We start from the raw sequence: 23,941 nt of genomic DNA, 5'->3' as shown, positions 1-23,941 counted from the left end.
TAAAGCACGCACTGTGTATAAAGGCTCACGGTGCGTACCCGCTGAAAGCCAATGGATACGGCCGAAAATGTGCCTCCATTCTTTGTGCATTGCAAACTGCTGATTCGCTACGTCTCTCCACTCTGCTCCGCTTAAGATACGTGCCGGGTCAATTTTTGACGGAGGCCGCTTCAAGCACGCGTCATGCTGAACGGAGCAGATCGTTCCAAACAGGAAGTCACACACGAATACAGCATACAGCATTTGGTCATTTCAAACTAAAAAACCATGTATAGACCGGTACAGACTCTTTTTTTCCATTTTCATAACAACAACACACTCAAATCTTTTAATTAAGTAGTGTACTCAGCCATGGTAGAACCACAAACATTACAGAATGATCTCCAGATGAGCAGATAATCAACCTCGGAGGTGCAAACTGAACTGTTGTTTGTGTGTTGCTCTGTAAACATTGATGTTATCACGTGATTTCTCAATCTCGCGCGAAAACGTAGTTCTCCCTCGATCTCGCGAATCCAGCTGCTTGGGCCAGCGCTCCGCTGCGCTGCGAATCAGACACGCTTCCTGTGGGATCCAGCCGTAATAAAGGCAGAAGGGCAAAAAGAAAATAATTTAAAACAATGTCTGATGACTTTCATCACCTAGCAGTGGCAGAGAGAGCAAGTGGAAGAGAGGCACTGTTTTATCTGATCTCTGCTCAGTTATGAGTTAACTGTTACGATGGCTGAACAAACAAAGAAAGGATCAATGATGACAGACAATGAAACCTCACAACCAAGCGCAAATCCCCCCCGAAAAAGAGAACTAATTTAGTCAGAACTGTCGGTTCGGATGCTGTTTGGATCTCTGTTAAATGAATACCAAAAATACACCTGTAATTGCCAGAGATGCCACCAAAGAGAACCAGACTACAATCTTTGAGACTGCTCCTTTAACCTCTGAACCCAGAGTCTCCATGTATCTCTGTGCTCGTTCTTCTGCCAGATATTATTCTTAGGAACAGGTCAAAAAGCTCTGAAAACAGATGGTGTTGTTGAACGTCACAGGTATTATCCCCCTTTGCTTTAAAGAACTGAAGTTTTTATGACTCAGCGTGCGACTAAGTGACTTGTAAAGATGATTTTTTTGGCAGTTCTGTGATGAACGCACGCAGCGCCGAGGTGAAGTGCTGTCAAATGCTGTCTAGAACTCAGCCCATTGGGGGAAACACTTTTTGATGAGGTGCAGTTTTCACTCCCGTCTCCTGCGACATCTTGATGCATGACGCAGCAGAATATTCCATACCTTGAGCGTTTTAATGACTTCGGCTGTGACGCTTCCTCGTGAGTTTTTATCTTGGGATATTTTTCGCCTCAGGCTGTGAAGTCTTTCTAATTTACAGAGAATTCTCAACAGGGGAATTTCTCAGATCCAACTATAGTATGAATGGTGTCTGTGAACTAAATTTACTGCACAGTGGTGTTCATTGTTAACTCTAGCACATGACAGAATGGATTAATGGCTGCTATAGGCTGATGGAGTGCCAGCTTGTAGCTTGTAGCTGCTTAGCCATGAAAGCTGTATGAGTTGGCCCTGAAGTGACCTTTTTTCTCAGAAACTCACAGGCAGCCTGAGAGAGAGTTTGGACTTGACACTGTGCAGAAATATCAAGAGTGATACTGAATTATTAGAACCTCAGTATTAGAGTCACATTTTGATATGAACAGCTCTTATATGTCAAGAAAGGCTGGAACGAGACGGGGTTAAGTGCAAGTGCAACAACTCACTAAACCCTAAACTTTACTCACGATTGTGTCAAATATCACAAGTTCAGCGATCTGCTCAGGGGGGAAATAACACACTGAAAGTCTAATTCATACTCTCTCTAGTGACCTCTTCGCTTTACATAAACCTCTGCTGGTCGTCCAGGACACAAATCTCTGCAGCACGCTCACAAACTGCTGACCTGCAGCATCTAATGAAGAGTGTAATTATTTATTGATGCACATTTATGCTGTGTTTGTATATTGCATGTGTTTGTGTGGGTTTATGACAGACGTGAATGTATGCATGTGTGTTTGTGCAAACGCATGAGTTCATTAATGCGTGTTTGTTTCTTCAATTATTCATGCGTGTTTATCTGTGCATGCAGAAGTGCAGATATTTATAGGTGTGTGTGTCCAGAGCGCTCTGTCCCAGGTGTGTTATGGCTGCCCTGCTCACCAGGAAAGTTTAAGGACATGCTTTGGCTTTGTGTGTGTGTGGGGGTTGGGATGCATGAACACACACATACACACACATACACACACACACACACACACACACACACACACACACACACACACACACACACAGATCCCCAGCGCCTGAAAAGAGTGCAAAGAATACACTTGAATAGAACAGATTGGAGCCTTGTTTAACAGACCTCTATGGTGTACTGCCATGAAGGTGCATCGCTGGAGCTTTAAACCCCCATCTGTGTCAGCCTGTGCTTACCACTTTCACCACACAGCATTACAGTATTTTTACAGGCTCCCATATTTGGGTGAATCCCTGTAGTGGTCTGTTCTAATTGGATTACAGCTGTCAGAGAAGGCTTTAGTTCAGATTACACAGATTATAGCAGGCCGTGCTCAGATGGACAGTGTGGTTTAAAGAGACTCATCTGGCTTGTGTCGCATAGAAAGAGCGATTTGGCAAAAGTGCAGACGTGATGTTTGCCTACATTTGGTAAATGTAGGCCAATGGCAGCAGATGTGTCCAGGCGAGCTGAGGTGCACCGACGGCAGCAGAGTACAGTGAAGGAAAGGATTTTTAAAAACATATTCATTAACAGTATTCACACATCTGGATTGTAGGATTGGTTTTGGACATCTTTTATGTCATTTAAAACCTCTGTAGCTCAATGAAGCTATCTATGTAAAGAGTAGAAATCCAAGTATAATATTGTTTTATTATGTTTTATGGTTGAGTCTGTTTTGTCTCGTGTGCATTTGTCATTTATTTTATGTCTTTTAAAGGCCCAGCTAGGGACGGGCATTGCAAATTAGACAGGGCTATAAATGCTGTAGTTTGTGGCATCAGTTTACTTGATTCGTACTTGTCCCTATACAAATAAACACTAAAATACACTCTCAACCAGTTTGTATTCTAATGATGTATAAATATATATATATATCGTTAAATCTTATCCCTGCATGTTAAGAATAGACTTGCCTCTTATGGAACTGTCCTTTTTTTGTACCTCCTTTATGTGCTATCGTCCAGCCTAGGTTCCAAGTAAGCTGAGCCTATACTGCTGGGAGAAATGAAAGAAATGTAGACCAATAATTTGTCAGAGAGAAGCGTCTTTACTGGGAATCTACACCGACACTGTAGCATCAGACGAACGTGTGCAACACGTAAGCGTCACTGCAGCATCTATTTTGCTATCTACCCCGGCTGCAACTACAACAAAGACAACAGAGCAGCAGAAAATTACTCGCATATTACGCCCGCTTCCCATGCAGCATGTACGCGGCTGGTGGAGATTGCAGCATTGAGTAACATCGGAGTGGTTCTGTCCTGGCACACGCATGTCAAAAATACGCTTCAAATACGCCGCATGTGTTGATTCCCCGTAAGTGTGACAGCATGACACGGGACATCCTGCACAATCCCACCCACCTCTCTGTAGTTTGGTTGAGACGTCTGTGGTAGCTCCTAACAAAGGGTGAAAGACGTGAAATATACGCTTTCACAGCAAATTCATGTTAATACTGTCGACGTATGTAGGTTGCTAATTCTGCCCGTACTTGTGTCACGATAAAAACACAAAAAGAGGTGTCACATTGTCATTTTAAAAGATGTTCGCCGTGTCACAGTGGATTAGGTACGAGCAAGTCAAAACAGTGTTATGTGGAAATGCACAATAAGATCATACGAAATATCAGCAAAGAAACAGGATGAGAAACATTATTGTGACCTTGGAAATAAAGATTTGAAATCAACTTAAATGCAGCTGTGATATGACGCCTTTAAATTTTGACGTACGTGCTGGAAAAGTCTTCATATGCTTAATCTTTTATGTTTAACAACAAGTATTGATATTTAAGGGTTGTGGATGTATGAAATCTTTATTAAAAACTCACAATCCCGCTTTCAATCTCATTGCAAACACCACAAACGTAAAGACAAAGGCGTCCATTTACAGCAGGGAAACGGTTCAAAGTGTGCATCGCTGCTGTCAACAAATGTCGACTGTGCCAGAAAAGCATCATGCCAGACCGGAGCTTTCCACGTGGAATTAGCTCAGTTGACGGCTCGGGCTATCTGGGGTAAAGCGAGCCGCCGTCCCACTGTGGCACATTAACCTATATGGCCAACTGACACTGCCGAGCTGAAGCCAAGGCCTCTCCTCCCACAGAGCCGTGTCTCCCTCTCCACGGGATTCTGCTACTGTGTACTTTTTGTTTTTCCTGCACACCGTCATGAAATAATGACCCAGAAAGGTTTCCCCGCCGGGATTCAGTCCTGACAAACACAGAGACTGGCAGGGACATAAATCTGCTCCACCTTTTTTTTTGTACTCACCAGTGTGATAATTAAAGCAATAGGCTCACATCCATGATCCAGCCTCCCCGTTTAAACTCCACAATTAAACCAATTATCCCAAAAGAGTGTTTCAAGGTGTTTTAAACTATATTGACTGTGACAAATACTGGAGCTGATGAGGCTTCCTGCCTGCACCCAGCCCTGCGTTGAATGATGGCGGCAGGAAGAGGGCCTGGCTTTAGAGAGGAAGTTAGACAGCTGAGAAATAATGGGATTATTACCGGGCCTGGAGAGAGTTTTATCTCCTCTTTATTTACTTGTTTATGTTGTGCAGATATTCAGGGGAGCGGAGGAGAGGGACAGAAAGAGAAACACAACAAACATTATTGGAGGAGTTTGTAAGATGGACTCAAAGTAATAATCTCGAAGATTTTCATTTAAATAAATGTCTGTCAAGTCACTGTCTATCACCGAATGAGGTAACACAATGGTGATTGAGCCTATGGCCCACTGATGAAAGCCTTTGCATTTGCATTATTACAGACTGTTTGTCTGGTGCGACTTTTGTGGAAAAAATCACAAGCAGCTGATACGAACTTATATGTTGGTATCTAGCTTGTTTTTGGGTTGGGTTTTCTGTGCGGCCATTGAGCAGACATTGTGCATGCGTCAGTCAAAGCTGGTGTTCTCTGAAATCAATAGAAGCGATAATATTTGAAATTGGCGCCATAGCTGTGGAGAAAGTTGTACAAACAGCTCGTGGTTTCGCCCATTCTAGACTCCTACAATACCCAGCATGCATTGCACCCCTCCCTCTGAAAGGAACGACCCAGTGGGAGACGCTGGAGTGAAATACTACCGTTTTCCAGTCAAGGACATTGATCACTGAAAGCAACGGCTCAGAGCGGTACAGAATCCGAAATACGACGAGAATATACCTGTGTATCGCCTAAAAAATATTTGATTATGCAGTCTACATTTCAAACCTGACGATTTTGAATGAGACATGACATCGGAGGCGGGCGTTCTAGATTGAGGAAGTGTAGTTTAGTTTCCTGGCCTCCGCCAGATGATGCATTTTACGTAGTCTGGTGGAGGTTTTCCAGGGCCCATTGGAGAAGTGGATAGCGTCGTCCAAAGGCACAGAGCCAAATTGCATTCATTTCTACCATAATGGCATTAGCTCCTCATAATAGCATGATGGGACTGAGGTTGAAATTCAGCGACTGGCCCTTTAAGGACCAAACCAATGTGACATAATTCAGCGTACGGTCCTAATCCGTCGTCATATTCCATCAAAAGAAAAAGATCCACAAAATCAACCTCTGGCATCATGACGCTCAATATTTCCACACTCATGTTCACAGTTCATGCTCGCAGGTCAGTCAAGTTTTTCATTCAAGATGTTTCGGCTCCTCACATTGACACATCTGTTTTCAGTCACAGCGCAGAAGAAATGGAGGGAAATGAAAAGAACAAAGGAATCAAAGAATGAACAGAAACACGATATGAGCATGAGGAGAGAACGACGAAACCAACGGAGAACGGAAACTGTGTGGAAAGAATGCAACTGCAAAATAAATGTTGATCTCTTGGCATCCCAGCTATTCCTCTGACTCTGATTCCTCTGACCTATGAGGCTGAAGCCCCCCCCCCCCCCCTTCTCCGTTTCGCCTGCAGCTTTCCGTTTCACCAGCACATCTCCTTGCTGCCAGGCTCTTCCCTCCATCTCCAACTTCCTCATTTCACCAAAGCCAAAACAACAGATGCTGAAATGTCGAAGTGCCTTCTCTCCGCTCGTGAACTCACAGAAAACTAAAAGAAAACATTTCCCAAAAAATCAAAAGTGTCAGGCTGATAAGTCAAGCGGGATGAGGCTGCTTCACCTCTCCTGTTAGTAATTAAGAAAACAAATGGTGCCTGATCGTCCAAGTGACCTTTTCTTAAAAACCCTGCTGAAAAAACAAACAAAAAACAGATTGCAGCTCCACCAAGAGGGACACATTTTTATCAATCATACGAGGATGTGAGGGGAATGTTCCTCTTTGTAGATTGTTTGCTTTTTTCATGGTTAAACAATGTCATAATACTACTTTAAACATTATTAATACCATGGCGATGAACCAAACCTCAAAGGAAACTTGAATGTGGCACAAAATAAGGTTTATATTCAGCTTTGTTGTGAATCCTTCAGGGATTGAAAAAGTCACTGCATTTAAACAAGTGCAAAGACGATTTTTTGAATATTTTAACATCTGCGTTCTTTACTTTTGCTTCAATTGTATATAAAGGAAACGGAATGTTGCAGATACATGCACAATGGTATTCTTCCTTCTCTGTACCTGGCTGTTTTTTTGGCATATTACCACCACACACAGGCTACTGAAGCACAAAGTAAATAAAGACCTGCTAACAAAGATACTGCTCTACAGCACAACCAGGGATCACAACCTCCATAAAATACCCATTTAGTGGTAAAGTAATGCGAGCAGACACAAATCATTCATGTGTTCTTCACTGTTTGGTCTCAGCTCTCCAGTGTGGCTCTTATCTTTAACGTTATAACCTCAAAGGTCTCAGTTTCGTTCTCTTTGGTGGCACTTATGGCGGTAACTGCGGGAGCACACTTCCCAGATATCCAGACAGTGCTGCGTGTGTGACATCCACGGTTGGCTCCGGTTGTAACTCTTGATTTTCCTCGCTGACAGTCGTCTGAGCTTTCGAGTTCGTTTCTTTTTCTTTGGATTTTCACTTATTTTTGAAGTTGTATCTGTAGTCATCCAACTTCTCTTTGTTTGTTCAGCCATATTATTAATTAAAAGAGCTGAACACTTAAGAAACCATTGTTCCCTCACTGCGTGTATGTGTTTGTGCACCCCTCTCTCTCTCTCTCTTCATGTTGTCACTTCACTGCAGCAAATTTATTGTGAATGAAAGCTTACATCTGTCTAATCAAGTCAAATTGTCAGAAGATTCTTCTATTCAAATCTTCATTCATGTGCAGAAGTGTAAGCGCGCACTGAAACCTCACATGACAAAGAGATAAAGGGAGGAGAACGAGCGAGTTCGACGGAGTGATTGAGGTAAACAGAGAGAGAGAGAGAGAGATGTTGTCAACACTCTCTCAAGAGAGCCAAATGTCTCGAGCATCTCCTCGTTCAACGCTGGCATAAACACATCGCTCCAATCCCACGGAGAGAGAGCGTGTGTGTGTGTGTGTGTGTGTGTTTCTGAGAGAGTGTGTGTGTGTGTGTATGTTGAACATGGCTTGTGCTTCGTTCCCATGTGAGAGAGATAATGTCAGAGCGAGAGTTGTACTTCTGAGACACACTGGCTGATGTAATGAACAACAAGACTTGCAGAGTGGAAAAATGCATTTAATTATGTGAGAGTTGAGTGTGTGTGTGTGTGTGTGTGTGTGTGAGTGTGTGTATGTTCTTAATAAAGAAAGGAGATGAGATTTAACTGCCAAAACTTGGGAAAAGAAGTCAACAACACACACACAAACACTCTCACGTGCGCGCGCGCACACACACACACACACACACACACTCCTGGCCCACATCCAGGTATTTGTTGTGACTTGGCGTTGGAAGCGGAGAACAGCAATGGTTGGCCTTTAGTTTCCCCCAGCGAGCCAATATCTGCTCTCTAATTGGTTGTTAATGAGAGAATGTGTATGTGCGTGTTTGTTTGCCAGTATATGAAGGAGAGAGAGTGAGTGTGTGTGTGTGTGTGTGTGTGTGTGTGTGTGTGTGTGTGTGTGTGTGTGTGTGTGTGTGTGTGTGTGTGTGTGTGTGTGTGTGTGTGTGTGTGTGTGTGTGTGTGTGTGTGTGTGTGTGTGTGTGTGTGTGACAGGATGGGGGGGTGCAGCAGGGATCTGTAACATCTGTCTAACAGACTGGGACACTTGAAGCTTTGACCTGCTTAAACACAAACACACACACTCATAAACACAAGCGTACGTGCACACACATTCTATTGTTGTTTAATATGTTGTTGTGTGCATATGGGTGAGAAAGTGTGTGTGTGTGTGTGTGTAGTAAGGAAGAGGAAAAGTGTTCGGCCTCTGAGTGACATCCACACACAGAGTGGACTTTGTGCAGACATCTGGCGGTGCAGTCTGCTCTAATGGCAACAGAACTACAAACATCTGCATCTCACACCCACACACACGAGCATGCTGTCTGTCTCACACAGACACACACACACACACGCAGACTTGCTGCCTTCTATTAGTCGAATAGGTTTGATAACTATGTACCAGAACAAGCTGAAGATGTAAATGATAGAGTTTTTTAAAACTGACATTTGTTACAATCTTTAGATGAAAGATAAGGCAGCTTAGATGTTGATGCTCAAGGCAAGTTAAAGTAATAATCTTGAAGATTTTAATTTAAATAAATGTCTGTTAAGTCTCTATCTATCGCTGAATGAGGTAACACAATGTTGATTGAGCCTATGGCGCACTGATAAAAGCCTTTGCATTTGCAGTATTACAGACTGGGTGTCTGGTGTGACTTTCGTGGAAAAAATCTCAAGCGGCGCCCAGTTAGTGACGTGTTTTCCATCAGCCAGCAGTGGTTGGTCTGCCAGAGAGGGTAGGCGGAGCTAAGCGGCTGCTTTTCCGCTCTCTGCAAGTGTTGCGAGTAAACAGTAATCTACTATGGCTGAACAAACAAAGAAAAGATGGATGACTACAGATACAACTTCAACAAGACGTGAAAATACAAAGAAAAAGAAACAAACTCGACGCTCAGATGAAGCAAACTGTCTGAAAAGGAAAGCGACCGTCAGCGAGGAAAATCAAGAGTTACATCTGGAGCCAACCGTGGACAGTTTGGATATCTGGGAAGTGTGCTCCCGCAATTACCGTTTATCACCATAGGTCTAATTTGAAGCTGACCCAGTGAAAACCTACCTAAAAAAGGAAGCCTGATCTCAAACAGAACTGCAAGACCTGCTCCGAAAAAGCCCAGGGTAGTTAGACCTGATCCAAAATGGAGTCGACCCACAGACCCAGGTTGAGGGAGAGCTGTAAAACTTAACTTAACTCAATTATGTTGTTTAAGTCAAGTAAAGCAAGTAAACCATAGAGTAGACTAAAAAAGAAGGTACAAACATGTTATTTTACAATGAATGTGTGTTGTGTGCGGTGTGTGGTGTGTGTGTGTGTGTGAGCATGGTGGCTCAAAGTGTGCGCTGTTATTGTGGTAATGTGGGTAACATGCTCTCACCACTGCCTCCTCCTCTCAACCCACAGTATGGCCACTGCAGCTCTGATGCTTACATGGTTAATGATCAATTTAAAGGGCTACATTCAAACTCTCTCTCTCTCTCCCTCTCTCTCTCTCTCTCTCGTACCCTTCCATCTTCCTACGTTGGGACTCATTAGTAGCGACAAGAGCGCTGTTGACCCTTCCCCTTCCCCTATGTCTCTCCTCCTTTTCTCTCCCTTTTTTCCCCTTTTTTCTCTCCCCATCTCCTCTCCTCTTTCTCAATGGCACTTGCCCCATGCTTTCCCTCATCACCCCATCATCATTCACCCAGCATGAGTTTGGCAGGGGTCTACGTACGTGTGTGTGTGTATATAGCCAGGGGCCAGCCTGCGCCCGTGTACAGCAGAGGTCTTCTGCAAGGACAGCACAGGGGACTCTGTCCTTGTCTAACCCCCTGGAAATAGAACAAAGGTGTGTGTGCGTGTGTGTGTGTGTGTGTTTGTGTGTGTGTGTGTGTGTGTGTGTGTGTGTGTAATAATGTTATGTACAGTGTCCTGACTATGAGCTATAGCTAGTAATAATAATAGCGCGGTCAGAGGTCCAGCAGGCCAACAGGGACAAGCGACACAGCGCTTATAAAAGCACCAATAAAAGACTTCAGCAGGTCACCTCATGTTAGAGACGCAGTAAAGGATTATTAGACTGATTTACACCAAACACTTTGTAACGTTCCAGGTTATGATTCAATCATAGAAATGTAACATTAATAATCTAATTCAAGTCAAAAGTGCAATAAAAACTGTGGGAGAGCGTGGGTGCAGGAAATTACTGTTTGTAAATTACCTGTTGTTATGATTGATCGAACCTCTCAAGTTAGGCCCTCTGAACACAACACATGTTTGATATGTTTAAGTGTCGTAACAAAATATTTGAGGTCAATGACCAGCCGCAGTCAGCCTGGGTATTAAATATCTTTACTTTATTAGTACAGAACAAAATGTATCCGGGCTTTTGAAGTATCCAAAACTAGAATTGAATGCTTGTAATGAGTCGAACATTTTCTTCTTCTGCTTTTTTTTTTTTTTGCTTCATTTGGAACGTGTTTTTACTTCTTGAATGGTAACACAGCGAGAAGGTCCTGGTTCAAACCCCGATTCGGATGTAGTGGTTCTTGCTGTATGGAGTTTGCATGTTCCCTCCGGGTAGTCTGGCTTCCTCCCACAGTCCAAAGACATGCTCTTTAGGTTCATTGGTGACTCTAAAAGTGCCCTTAGGTGTGAGTGTTAGGGTCAAAGGTTGTCTGTCTCTATGTGTCAGCCTGTGACTGACTGGCGATCAGTCCAGGGTGTAACCCGCCTCTCGCCCAGGGACAGCTGCGACCCTGAAGGATAAGCGGTATAGATAACGGATGGATGTTGCTCTGCTCTGCCATTACTACAGAATTAAACAGATGTTTACTACTTAGAAGACTTTGAAAAGACTAAAGTCATTAGCTGCTGTAGTTAACATTTAAAGTTGCAAGCAGCAGGTATTTCCTTACCTCCTACTTCAAACTTTTAATGTTTCACGGAAGCTATCAGCTGCTTTACTGACGCTATCTACAAACATCAAGCAGGCGTCCAACTACTGTGTGTCAGTTAGGACACGGTGACATCATCCCTTGTGTGTTCAGAGGCTTGCGATGGGACTGAACGATTTTGAAAAAATATCTAATTGCGATCATTTTGACTTATATTGCAGTTTTGATATGATTTGCAATATTAAAGGGAATTATCATTTTTACATCATTATTCTCATTTTCGTTGAAAAACATATTGAAACGAAGATATTTGATATCTACTGTACGTCTGTATATAATGTGTGGGCCAGAACATCTCTGCAGCACAGTGTATAAATTAAAATAGTATTTTGACGCACCTTTCACCTTTAACAGATATTGCGCCTCCGGTGATTTGAAAGTTGCAGTAGGCACTGCTGCGATTTCGATAAAATTATGATTAATTGTTCAGCTGGAGCTTGCACCTCGCCAGCGTCTCTCCTGTGTTTACTATCTCCAGAGGATGCTGCTTACTGTTTTGTATGGCACAAGGAAAAGGACAAAGCAACCCATTGGATCGGATCCATTGGGTTGCTAGCTTGGGCGTGCTAGTCCCCAGCCTGGGAATCTAATGACCAGCCTATCCAGTAGCCGATCCAATGGGTTGCTATGTTAGACGCATGACTTGCCGCCCTGGTCGAATGAATAGGCAGCTTCTGATTTACGGCCGCCGGCCTCTCAGTTAGCTGCGCCGGCTTATCATTGGCCAGATCAGTAGCTGGCATCGGCCAGGATGTAGCCTCCTTCGGCCTCTCAATAGTCTTAATTTTGTCCTTTTCCCTGCGCCATAGTTTTGTTCTGGAGAGACACACAGATTGGCTGTTGACAATGTTCACATCATTGAACTTCACTGTTTGCATGAGCCAAGAACAAAAAATCAACATGTTTAAATTTGACGTAAATCAGCTCGAACTGAGATTTGTCCACTGCAGTGAAACTGCTCTGTGTCGAGCTGCCATTAGTCACACTATGGGAGAAGAAAAACTTGCATTGTCTCATCATGAAGAGACAATGCATTGATCTTTTTAACATCTGGCTGAGATTTAATACTTATGCAACATGCCCATCATGTGTCTCCAAGTAATTTAGAATGTATTTATCATGTGTGATGTGTTGGGAGTGTACACATCAATTAATAATTATAACAATACATCAGAATTTTTAGGCTTTATGTCTTGCTTCTCATGTTAGAATTGCTTTAAAAAACGCTGAATGCTTCTCAGTTTAGTGTGTGCAAATTAGGCCGTTCATTTGCTTCCATATTAGTGGCTGAAAAAGCTCCAGCGTCTCCTCAACGAGCTGCTGCAGAAGAATGATAGAGTAGGCGCACTGTAGGAATTACATGTCTACAAGGCACACAACAGCTAGCAGATGTCAGGTCTGTGTGAGGCCACATTTGTCTGCAGTGAAAACACGTCGACTGAACGCTCCACTGTGCCTCAATCTGAGCTGTTGACTCTACGGTAATGATGCAAGTCAGGCTAAACATAACAAACCATTAGCGTCCTCAGCATGCCGGCAGCGGCGCTGCGAAGATGGCGATCTCACTTCTGTGTGTGCGAGCTTGACAGACACTGGGAATGCAGATTAGTTTACAAAAAGACGGCGCCAGGCGTCAATAAATCCCGGCTAAATCATGTTGTTAAAAGCTACTATAATAAACATTTTTTACTCTGGTCTTGTTAAAGTTTCAGTTTTGACACGAAGACGAGAGCAGGCCTGTTTTCAGGGGAGCAGAACAGGTCATGCTATATAGGCCTTCTAATTTATTAACAGCTTGGTCCTCTGCCACATAATTTTGTTATATATCTCAATAATCATGTGATCTCATGCTTGAAACCAGGGACCATCATCATGATAATGCCCCTGAAGGAAGGAAGGAAAAGGGGGAGAAGGAAGGATAGAGGGAAAGATGGTCTCTGAGAGCTGCGGGCATGAGAAAACAGAATAAGAGAAACCCTTGGGGACGGACATGATTTCCCACTGGCCAGTCCTCTGAACCTTGTAAGAAAAAAAGAAGAAAGGGAGGAGAGAAATATGTGGATACAGAGAAGGGAAATATAAAGGAGGAAGAGGAGGATTAGCTGGAGGAGGAGGAGAGAGTGGGAGGGAATGAAAGAGGATGGAGAAAGAGTGAATAAGTGAAGGAAAGAATGGAGGCTCTGCTCCGTCTTTATCAGAGGAAACGAGAAAATGTTGCAGGAACTCGAGGCCAGGGTTCATACTGTCACTGAGCCAGGGCCACGTCTCTCTCTGCTTTTTACTATCCCGCCTGTTTTCTTCTTTCTTTCCCCATTCTTGTTTTCTTTATCTTTCATATCTGTCTCCATCTTCTCTGCATCACTAGCCTTCCCTTTGTAAACTTGCTCTTGTTTCCCCCCTTTGACCTCCTTTCTCACATCCAAAATTGAGAACATGTTTATGTAAATCGTACAAAAGCCAAAGCACTTTTTGTATGTCTCTCTCTCTCTCCCTCACTTTGTGTCTCTGCTCATTCAACGTAAACGTTGCAGTGATCCTGGCTGCCTTTGATAAGTCTGGTAAAAGGAAAGGAAGGTCCGCCACAGCCACATGATGGCCGACTTTCATTGAGAGGCATGAGCTGATTGATTAGACTCTATGGGGATAATGGATCTAGTAATGAACAAGAGAAAGCTGGCATGTTCATTTTTGGATTGTGGGAGACTAGATGCTGCTTCTCTGTGTGTGAGAACTTCCTTTCTTGTGCATGTTTGTTTGTGTTGCTGTATATCTGTTCCTATGAATGTTAATATAAATATGTTTTGCTTATTTTGTTTGTGTCTGCATGTGTGTTAAGTGTTTGTTTTTTTCAATGTGCCGAGGTGAAAGTAGGTGTACCATTAAAGTAATAATCTCGAAGATTTTCGTTTAATTAAATGTCTGTTAAGTCACTATTTATCGCTGAATGAGGTAACACAATGTTGATTGAGCCCATGGCCCACTGATGGAAGCCTTTGCTTTTGCAGTATTACAGACTGGGTGTCCCTGGCGACTGTTGTGGAAAAAAAATCACACGCGGCGCCCAGTTAGTGACGCGTTTTCCATCAGCCAGCAGTGGTTGGTCTGCCAAAGAGGGTAGGCGGAGCTAAGCGGCTGCTTTTCTGGTCTCTGCAAGTGTTGCGAGTAAACAGTAATCTACTAGTACAATGTACAAAGTACAATGCAAAAAAAAAAACATAGCTTAAATGAAGCACCTGACTTGAGCTGGTCTTGTACCAATGACTTGATTTGGGGTCATGATCTCTTCATCCAAAATTGTTAGTGTAAGGTGGTCATTAAACTCAGTCTTTTTCTTGTCTTCATGTTAAATATTGTCTTAACTATATAATCTCAGTTTATGCAAATGATAAAGTCCAATGACGTGAACAGGAGGCAGTAAACTACGTAGATGGTAACCATGGTGGTGACTCTGAGTCGTCCCAAAGCACAGCAAACACAAAGGCAGCTGTGACCAAAAGCTCCTTCTGCTTCTGCTCCATTCATTGTTTTTCTTGTAAATTTCCACCATGAGCATGATGGGAAATAATCTCAACAGGAATCTAGCTGTAGTCTTGTAAAAAATGACCCTGCAAGATGCCCAGTCTTTGCTAAATTTTAATGTCAGTGACTAAAACGTCTCGAGGTGTGAGCGAGTATCAAACTTTAGCCCATTAAGCCTTTCAAAGTCGTCGTGTGCACGGCCGGCATTAAACAGACTGAAGCTCCTGACTGAGAATATGAGCAGATGTAACTGTCAGATTCATGCAGAGACCGTCCATAAATAACACATTTCCATCACGTCTTCTTGTCGGTCTTCATTCATAGGAGGTTTGACTGGCGCGCTTTTGATTACGTCATCTCCTTCTGCACTCTTTAAAAAAGTCTGACTGGCAGCAGAGTGGAGGATTAGTGCCACAAACCGTCTATCTCCATGAGCCAACGCCTACAGAACAGCAGAGGATAGAAAATATGAATTTATGTTTCACTTTATTTTCCACAATTACTGTTTTGCACAGTATCTACATGTATATTATTTATGTGCTTATGCTACATGTTCTCTGGTATGTCTGCGTTATGTGTACGAGGGCTCAGCGGTATGAGCTCTTATCAGAGTCGTGTCGACCTGCAGTTGTGTATGTTGCAGTGTGCTCCTCAGCATACATGTACAGAATGTGTTTGTGTTTGTGTGCGCGGCCGTCACAGTAATTCAGATGCTGTCGATTATATCTGTTCCACACGTCAGACTCGGGGGAACCTCCTGGTGCGTTCATGGCTATCACATGCTTTTAATGACTTGCCTATTACTCACGCACACAACCACACACACACCTACGTTCATAAATCAGGCATGACATATCAACATATCAGCGTAGCAATGTGCCTGTACGAGACACTTTGATTATGATATGCTAATCTGACCTATAATTTACTTCCTGTCACTTCCCTGTCATCTCCTGTGCTGGCCTGCCCGTGCGTTCGCTCCCCCCTCCATGTTTATTCCAGCTCTGTTTGATTTACTCACTGTACTGGCTTGTCTCTTATTAGAGACTACACTGCTGAAGCTGTACACAAAGAAATCAATATTAAAAACATTAGCAAACAACTGTTCATCCATTCAGACCCTGCTGAGAGGCTTAATTGCATGGTTTGACATCATGTTCTATGAAATAATCAAAGGCTGTAATGGAGGGGAAATCATCAATCACAGGAGCCTTCACTGCGTAGCAGTTACATTGTGTTTTTTATGCTTAATGAAATATTTATCACCGCCTTCCTTTGTCTTTCAGTTCTCAAAATAGAAAAAAATGGGAGTTAACGAAACTGAAGTTAATTTTTCCTGTGACGCCCATTAATTTCACACCATTTCTCACAAAATCTGCGGTGGCTTGGCTTCGCTCCAGCACCATAAAACGTTTGCTAAGTGCTGGGGAGATCGAGAGCCTCCCCCTTCTTTAAGAATTGATGTTAGTTTAACGAGAAAAGGGACTTAAACTGTGTAAATGGTTGATTTAATGCCTTTCTCTCCTTCTTCATCCCCAGCCGCTGCAGATAGATGATAACTTCTGCGGCCAGGACTTCAACCAGCCTCTAGGGGGCACCACCGCCATCGAGGGCATCCCGCTCTACGTGGACAAGGACGACGGCATGACCTCAGTGGCAGCTTACAACTACCGTGGACACACTGTGGCGTTCACTGGCACACGCAGCGGCCGCATGAAGAAGGTAAGCATCCTACTTTCTCTGCGTGTGTGTGTGTGTGTGTGTGTGTATGTGTGTGTGTATGTGTGTGTGTGTGTGTGTGTGTTTTCAGCCTGTAAAAGAAAGCAGAATTGTCTGGAACTTATCTTAAAGTACAAACTCTTCAAACAGGACAAACTCGATGCTCATTCAATCATGTTTGGATGAGAAACTCTTTTTAGTATTTCGGCCTACAGAGTCTAAATTGTGAAAAACAAACTTCGTCGGTAAAGGAACGAGTCTTTTGACGACGATTTCCCCCCGACAGTGACAGTAGTATTGTTCTGTTGTGTGTTTTCTGGCTTTTTGTCATTTGAAATGCGACTAAAATGGGGATCCAATTGCTCCTGCTAGATTACAACAGTGTGAGTGCATATTTGTGTGTGTGTGTGTGTGTGTGTGTGTGTTCAATGCTCGACAGAAAACCATTTTCACTTTGAGGCAATTTTGTGTCATTTTATGATGTATTTTCTGTGGTCATTGCTTTTGGCATCGCTGACAAATGGTTTTGTCATCAGAAATCTCATTGCAGAGATCAGCTGTGAATGTGTGTGTGTGTGTACAGATGAATGTGTGTGTGTTTTGTCTTAAAATTGCTTTGTCATTGAATGCTGTAAACACAGCATATCAGATATATGTTGGGAGAAAAAAGTAAGGCAGTAGCTCTGGAGATGCGAGTTTTGTCGCACTGAGCCAGATAGTTTGTGTCTTATTGGCTGATGTATGGAGCTCACGCTGGGCGACAAACTGGAGCTGTGTGGGATTTATGTTGCTGAAGATTATTTGGTGGTCTCGTCAGAATCTTTTCAAGTGCTGGGGAGTGTTTCTGAGTGGCTCTGAGGGGGATGAAGATGATTTCTTACGTATCTCCTGAGTACCTTTGTAAGAAAGCACTCCATGTTTTGTGTGTTTGTGAAGATCAGTTTCTGTGCTGTCCTCAATCACAGGCAAACAGTAATTTCCCATTATGTTTAGTCCACACAGCATGCAGTCCCTTTGAGCGTGCGCCTGAGTCGTTACAGTATGTGTGTGCGCTCCTCAAGTACCCATGTTGAGTAGACCGCACGGTGTGCGTGCCAATCAGCTGCTCCTTCATCTGAGATCTGACTGAGCCGCTTCTGTGCTTTTCTCTTTGTTCCTCAGCAGGACATCTCCATGAGTGTGTCCGTGTCACCGATACTTTAGAGACGAAAATAAAACTGTTACCTGAGGATAAAAATAATTGCATAAATACATATGTAATAGAAAATAAATAAAAAAGAAGTTCAGCCACATTTCACTGTCAGCCATATTTAACTTTCCTAAAGTTTCAGAGAACGTTCCCCTGAGTTTTAAGTCGTGTTTCGAGGCACGATGCTCCCAGTCATCCATCATTTTGTAGGTGCTTCCGTCTTTAATGTCAGATGGTGATGTCTTTGTCTGCAAGTCTTTGGGTTTAGTCATGACGTATGTCATATCCTATTAAAGCCAACCAAAACTATATTTGAAACATTCATCTGCTCCAGTTTTCGACACAAGTTTGACAGTTTTAGCAGTATGTTAGCAGCCCCTGGAATATCTTTAGCAGTAATGCTGCTGTCAGCTGCTCCTATATTGGCTAAGATGAAGTACATACGAGTCTTCTTCACCAATACTCCTGAGACTAAAATAAAACAGTTACCTGAGAACAAAAATAATTGCATAGATACATAGATAGATGCATAAATACAATAAGAAGTTTATCCACATTTCACTGTCAGCAGCATTTTACTGTGAGAAGTTTTGCAGAATTTCCTGAAGAGTTTTAAGTCATTTTTCAGAGCAAGTCATCCATCATTGTGTAGGTGCTTATGTCTTTTGTTTCAAATGTTGATGTCTCTGTTTGGAAGTCTCTGTCTCTACATCGTACTTTCTGTCACATTCTGTTAAGTCGACAACAAAATGCGTTTGAAATAGTCAGCTCAGAACATTTCAGACATCTCAGCATTAGGCCTGTGTGTTTCTGCAGTCTCCAGAATATCTGTTGCAGTAATGCTGCTGTCAACAGCTCTATATAGACTATGATAATGTGCACAAACACACACTCACACACAGACACACACATGCCTCGTTACACAGCTTCCTGTCTCTGGTGTTTTGCTAAGTCGACTGAAACCTGGCCCACTAGTCCTTGCGCCTGACCCCTGTTCTGTGTGTGTGTGTGTGTGTGTGTGTGTGTGTGTGTGTGTGTGTGCAGACAGATGATTTGTGTGTGTGGGGTCAGCAGATCCTGGATGATATCCCGCTGATCGGAATCCCATTTCCCCTCAGCCGGCGTGTCTTCCTGTGCTCGGGGAGGAAGGTGAATACGGAGGTGGAGGCCGCCAGTGTCCTCACACAGATCAATGCAGATGCTGCAGTAACATGCAGTCGTCTCCCTGAGCAGGGGAATGGCGAGACAGGACACAATTACAATTCATCAGCAGTGATTACGGCTATAGACAGTTTATGAGGCTTTTACACTTGTTGGCGCCTGCTGAGTCTCTGTTCTCCAACAAAGGGAGTAATTAGTTTTAGCTTTAAAGCCCCTGGAAACACAAATTCACAACAGCCTTCTAACTGTGTAAGGATTAGGATCTTATTTACATAAAAGTAAGAATCTAAAAAGTATTGTAAATTATTTTCAGTACAAAACCAGACATCTGTAAGTTTAATGTTTCTGGGTTTGAATTGGACGTGGTTACGCTCTGATATTTATCAAACAATTTACACAACAACTTCCAAACCAATCACAGGAAGAGCCAAACCACAGCTACTGGCTGTGACCCCATCCTTAGCATTGTCCATGGCTGATTATAAATGGCTGCAGCTGTTTAACGTCACATGTCTTATTTTGTCTGCACGAGTTTGGTCTGGACCACTGGTGATATTTTAGATGGGTGGATGTGTAGAGATGATTTCAGATTGCAGTGCTTCTGCATCGCCTCTGATTCTGACTCACACGTCTCAAACATACCGTCGAGGGCCGCTCAACACTGATGCAACATGCATCATTATTGTGTGCGCAGCCAGGGAGCTCAAGATGTTATCGACCATGCCCACACAGTCTTGACAAACGATCTGAGCAGCAAGAAGATCTGTTTTCTAATAGCTATGAAGGTTAACTTTAGATCATTTTTGAAAGCTTAAAAGACTCTCAACTTTGATATCCTGTATGTATTTTAAGCCAATTATCCACAGGCTTTTGGTCAAATAGATGAAAAATAACTAGAGTTGCAGATTTCAGGGAGGAGGTGGGACTGTAGTTGGGATTGGAAGGAAGGTGAAAAAGAGAGCGAGGCTGCAGAAGCAGACGGAGATGGTTACAGGCTGTGTGGTTTTATTGCTATTCATTGGGAGTTAAACTGTGCTCCTCTGGCCTAATGAAATGTAAAGCTGCAGCGTATCGATGTCTACACACGCGCACGCTCATTAGAATTCCTACAGTGTGACTGTTGCTGAATGTGTGTCTGCCTGCGCGGACACGTCTCGGCTGCTAGACTCCCCGTATTGATTGATCTATGAATACATAATCACTAGTGTAAATCTTAAACCGAGGCAGTCCATTGGAGAAGTGATGCTGTCTTTGTCTGTCTGTGTGTGTGTGAGACAGACAGACAGACAGACAGACAGACAGACAGACAGACAGACAGAGAGAGACAGCTGTGACGTGATCCAGGGTAAATCTTTGCTGCTTTACATCAGCATGACGAATCAGAATGCCTTGGCTGACTAAGCACACAGCATGTATGTGCAAAATACCCAGCTAACGTCTCCATTACTGTCGGGTTAATGGCTTTCTTTCTTTAACAGGTTTTTACTGCGTGTTAGGTCTCACATCGCGGCATTAGTTGGCCTTTGTAGAGTCCAGTTGAGGTTTGTCAAATCAGCGTCGTTCTGCTAAAAGGACCTTTGTTGGTTTTATGTGGCACAATGGAGAACAAGGGCTGTGATACAGAAACCTCATAACTTCCTGATCCGATTTCAACAGTTTTGTAACAGTGGTAATTACGGTTAAGACCTGATAAAGGAAAAAAAGCCATTTTACAGTTTCTTAGTGAATGATCCAATCCTAATGTAAGATAAGAAAAGTGTATTACACAAGCATCGCTGTGTTCATCATAATTTAATCATCGGAAATCCAACTGAACCGAACTGGAAGGAGAAAGGGGAAGGAATCTCCAGAAACTTTGTGCGTAGTTCTTTCAAAACTGTGGCCTCATCAAATGAACAATGTGATCCTGGTGGTCATAAAGGCACCATTCCTTGTTAGTGGAAAATGCAAAGACATGATTTCTAGAAGGGTGTAGAAGCCTGACTGACTGAAATGTACAAATAAAAGGCTCAGGGTCGCTCGATGAAAGAGGTGAGGGTGTCTCATGTACTGTAAGATAAAGGAGAAAGGAGAAAACATTTTCATTTTACTTTATTTACTTTATTTAACTTTATTTATTTATTTATTTAGAATCTTAGTCTGTTTTAGGGATTCATATTCGTTTAGTGGGTTTTATTACTTTAGTCTAGTTTTAGTTTTCTGGATTATTATTTATGTGTTTATTTTTTAGTGTTTTATTATTCTAGTTTATTTTTATGGATAACCTTTTAATGTTTTATTGTCCTATTTATGTTCACCATTTTTTCTGCTATTTTAATTGTACCTCGTGTGTTTGCTCATTATGAATTCATGATTGCGTTTCCTCTGTTTCGTCAGGTCCTGTTTTTATTGAGCTCTCTGTTTACATGTCTTTATTTAGACTGCATGAATTGGGGGGGTGGGGATGCTGATTGTTTTTATTTGTTTTCTGTCTCTGTGAAGCACTTTGTGCTGCATTTTAAATGCTGCACAAATAAAGTCTGATGGATTGAAACAGAATATACAGTATGGGTAAAGAGAATAGCTCGAGCAGGATGCAGCCTTGTCACTCTGTGTGACGACAGAAGATGCTGCCTCTCTGCCTGTCAAAAGCCAGCAGACTCAGCCAGCACCAACATACACGGTCATTACATTATGTATATACTTTTATATTGTATCTTTGTTTTATGCTAAGTGTTTCAAAGTCAAACATGATTACATTTTCCTTTTAAACACCACAGTACGTCACATCACAGGGAGACAAGTTGCAGGTGGGGCACAGATAGCTTTTAGCAGAATTGCACCATGGGCTGCCTTCTGTGCCGTTTGCCAGAAACATCCGGAAAAAAATCCCCCTCAGATCTCAGTAAAAACCTGGAAATCCTTTCATTCCCCTCATTTCGTCTTCTCTTTTGTCTACTTGGGAGAACAAGGCGCTCTCGCCACATCAGGTGAGATGAAAAGAACCTCTCAACAGCCTGAAGTATTTCCAGATTTCTGAAACAAAAAGAGGCAAGCCAGACAGGCAGGGAGAGAGAGAGGGGGATTTACTCTGAGCGGTGCAAAGGTGTGTGAAAGTGGTGTGTGTGTGGTGGGTGAAGGGGGGCGGTGGTTTCATGTCATTTCATCATTTCCCTGCTAGCAGCGAATCCAATTACTTTCCCCTTTCCTTTCTATCTTGGAAGATAGCCTGAGTGACAGGACTGATTGGAGCAGCGCTACTGAGGTAACTGTGCCAACCATTTGATTGACACAGCGCTGGCACTTCACTGCCTCCAGACAGTGAGACGAGGGAGTGAGACTGGTTAGACTTCAGGCCATCTCAGAGCCAGTGAGGTGGACCACAAGTTCTTCAGCCCAGATCGTTCGATCGTACATAACTCCCACTCAGAGATTATCTAATTCAATCTCTCGCAAAATGCTTCATGTTTTCTCCTCCGCTTCAACGTGACAGCAGTGACAAGTCCCCCCCATCTTATCTGCCTCCCTCACCTCCCTCCCTTAAATTTCTTATGAACTCTTTAGCATGACGTTAAGAAGTCGGAAGACGTTTGGAGAGTGCAAAAAATTGCAGTTGCTCAAATGACCAACGAGTCAGTCCTCATGGTAAAATGTCCCAACTTTACAGCAGAAATAAACATGTTTACATAGTTTTCTTATCACTTATATTATAGTATTGTTAATTTGTATATATGTTAGCAGAAATGAGCTATTATTGGTGTCAAAACGTAGCCATACCTGGCTTGTTAATTTGTTTACAAGCCAATAAGCTTACACGTTACTACTTTCCAGCTCCACCTTTTCAACCAACAAGATGGCTGTGGCCTTAATGACATACTTACGGCTTCATTATTAAAGTCCTCAAACAAATGAGTGATGTCATTGTTGTTGGGTCCACTTTTTTGGACAGTCTATCATGAATCCTGACTTTAAATACAGCAACGCCTACTTGCACTCAATCATAAAAGATAGCATATGTTAGTATACTCAAGTACTGTTCTACTTACTTAATTATACTTCTTCTTCTTAACTAAATTAAATATGTCTACATGTTACTCCTTCACTTCTTACTAGTTAGTTTAAAAGTCCAGATTTAACACAAAAAGAAATAAAAAGATTTTCATTTGATGGACTTCAAGGAAATGATTGGAGGAAAGTCTGTAATAATCATTAGAGCTAATACTTCATAATGAATCATCTTGCAGCTATTCAAGTCTCGGCTCATCGTAGCAGGATACCAGCTCCTTTCATATCAGCATCCAGTGAGTGAGAGTGCCTTGGATCTCCTCCTGGAGTTTGAGGTGGCCGTGCATGTATTGGCTCCGCGAGCTTAGCAGTAAAACTAGCTGTCAGAATGATTAAGCCTAATCAGGAAACATGGGACGGGAGGTAATTTAGCATGTGAATGCTAATTAGCGGTAGCATTTAGACTGGCAGAAGATGATTGAAGCAGCGCATCGGCTGCTCAGCCTGGTTAAATGGCAAAAACACCAGGCTGGTGGAGATGATTGATAATCTTGGGTTCCGGCTGCTGCCTGTGTTTCTGTTTGTGTGTGTGTGTGTGTGTGTGTGTGTGTGTGTGTGTGTGTGTGTGTGTGTGTGTGTGTTCCGACTGTAGTTTCTCTTCTCTCCAATATAAACTTATAATGAGCAGATGAGCACAACACCTGAACACACTAATTCCATCTTTATCCCATTAACTAGAAGTAAATGGAATAATGTGCTATTAGTTTCTCAGAATACACAACAGGTCTTTTTTGAAGCCGTGTGTGTGTGTGTGTGTGTGTGTGTGTGTGTGTGTTTGTGTGTGTGTTTCAGTGCTGTCATGCATGTCTGGAGCTCCTTCTCTGAATGAGCCTAAGAAAGACTAAGCACACGTAAGCATATGCACACATGCTAACACATATGCTCCAACGTCAGGGTGTTCCAAATCTGCAGTTTGGCATGCACACTGTTCATGTGTGTGATTGTGTATTTGCAACAATGTGAACATGTGTATACAATAATTAGGGCTGCCCCTAAAAG

The 23,941-nt window shown here is 42.7% G+C and overlaps 1 protein-coding gene across 1 annotated transcript in view; it reads left to right on the top strand.

The window, feature by feature from the left end:
* The window catches only part of LOC138590044 (plexin-A1-like), a 294,703-nt gene that overhangs the window by 53,338 nt on the left and 217,424 nt on the right, over positions 1–23,941 (top strand). The window contains exon 3 of the mRNA XM_069660575.1: positions 16,369–16,551. Coding sequence (XP_069516676.1) covers positions 16,369–16,551 — 183 coding nt within the window. The remainder of the gene's footprint in view (positions 1–16,368; positions 16,552–23,941) is intronic.

This window comes from Semicossyphus pulcher, unplaced genomic scaffold, assembly GCF_022749685.1.
Source record: "Semicossyphus pulcher isolate SPU_LCO1_2020_fin unplaced genomic scaffold, fSemPul1.0.p SCAF_13, whole genome shotgun sequence".
Taxonomy (NCBI): Eukaryota; Metazoa; Chordata; class Actinopteri; order Labriformes; family Labridae; genus Semicossyphus; species Semicossyphus pulcher.
This window is presented reverse-complemented; position numbering and strand designations above follow the sequence as displayed.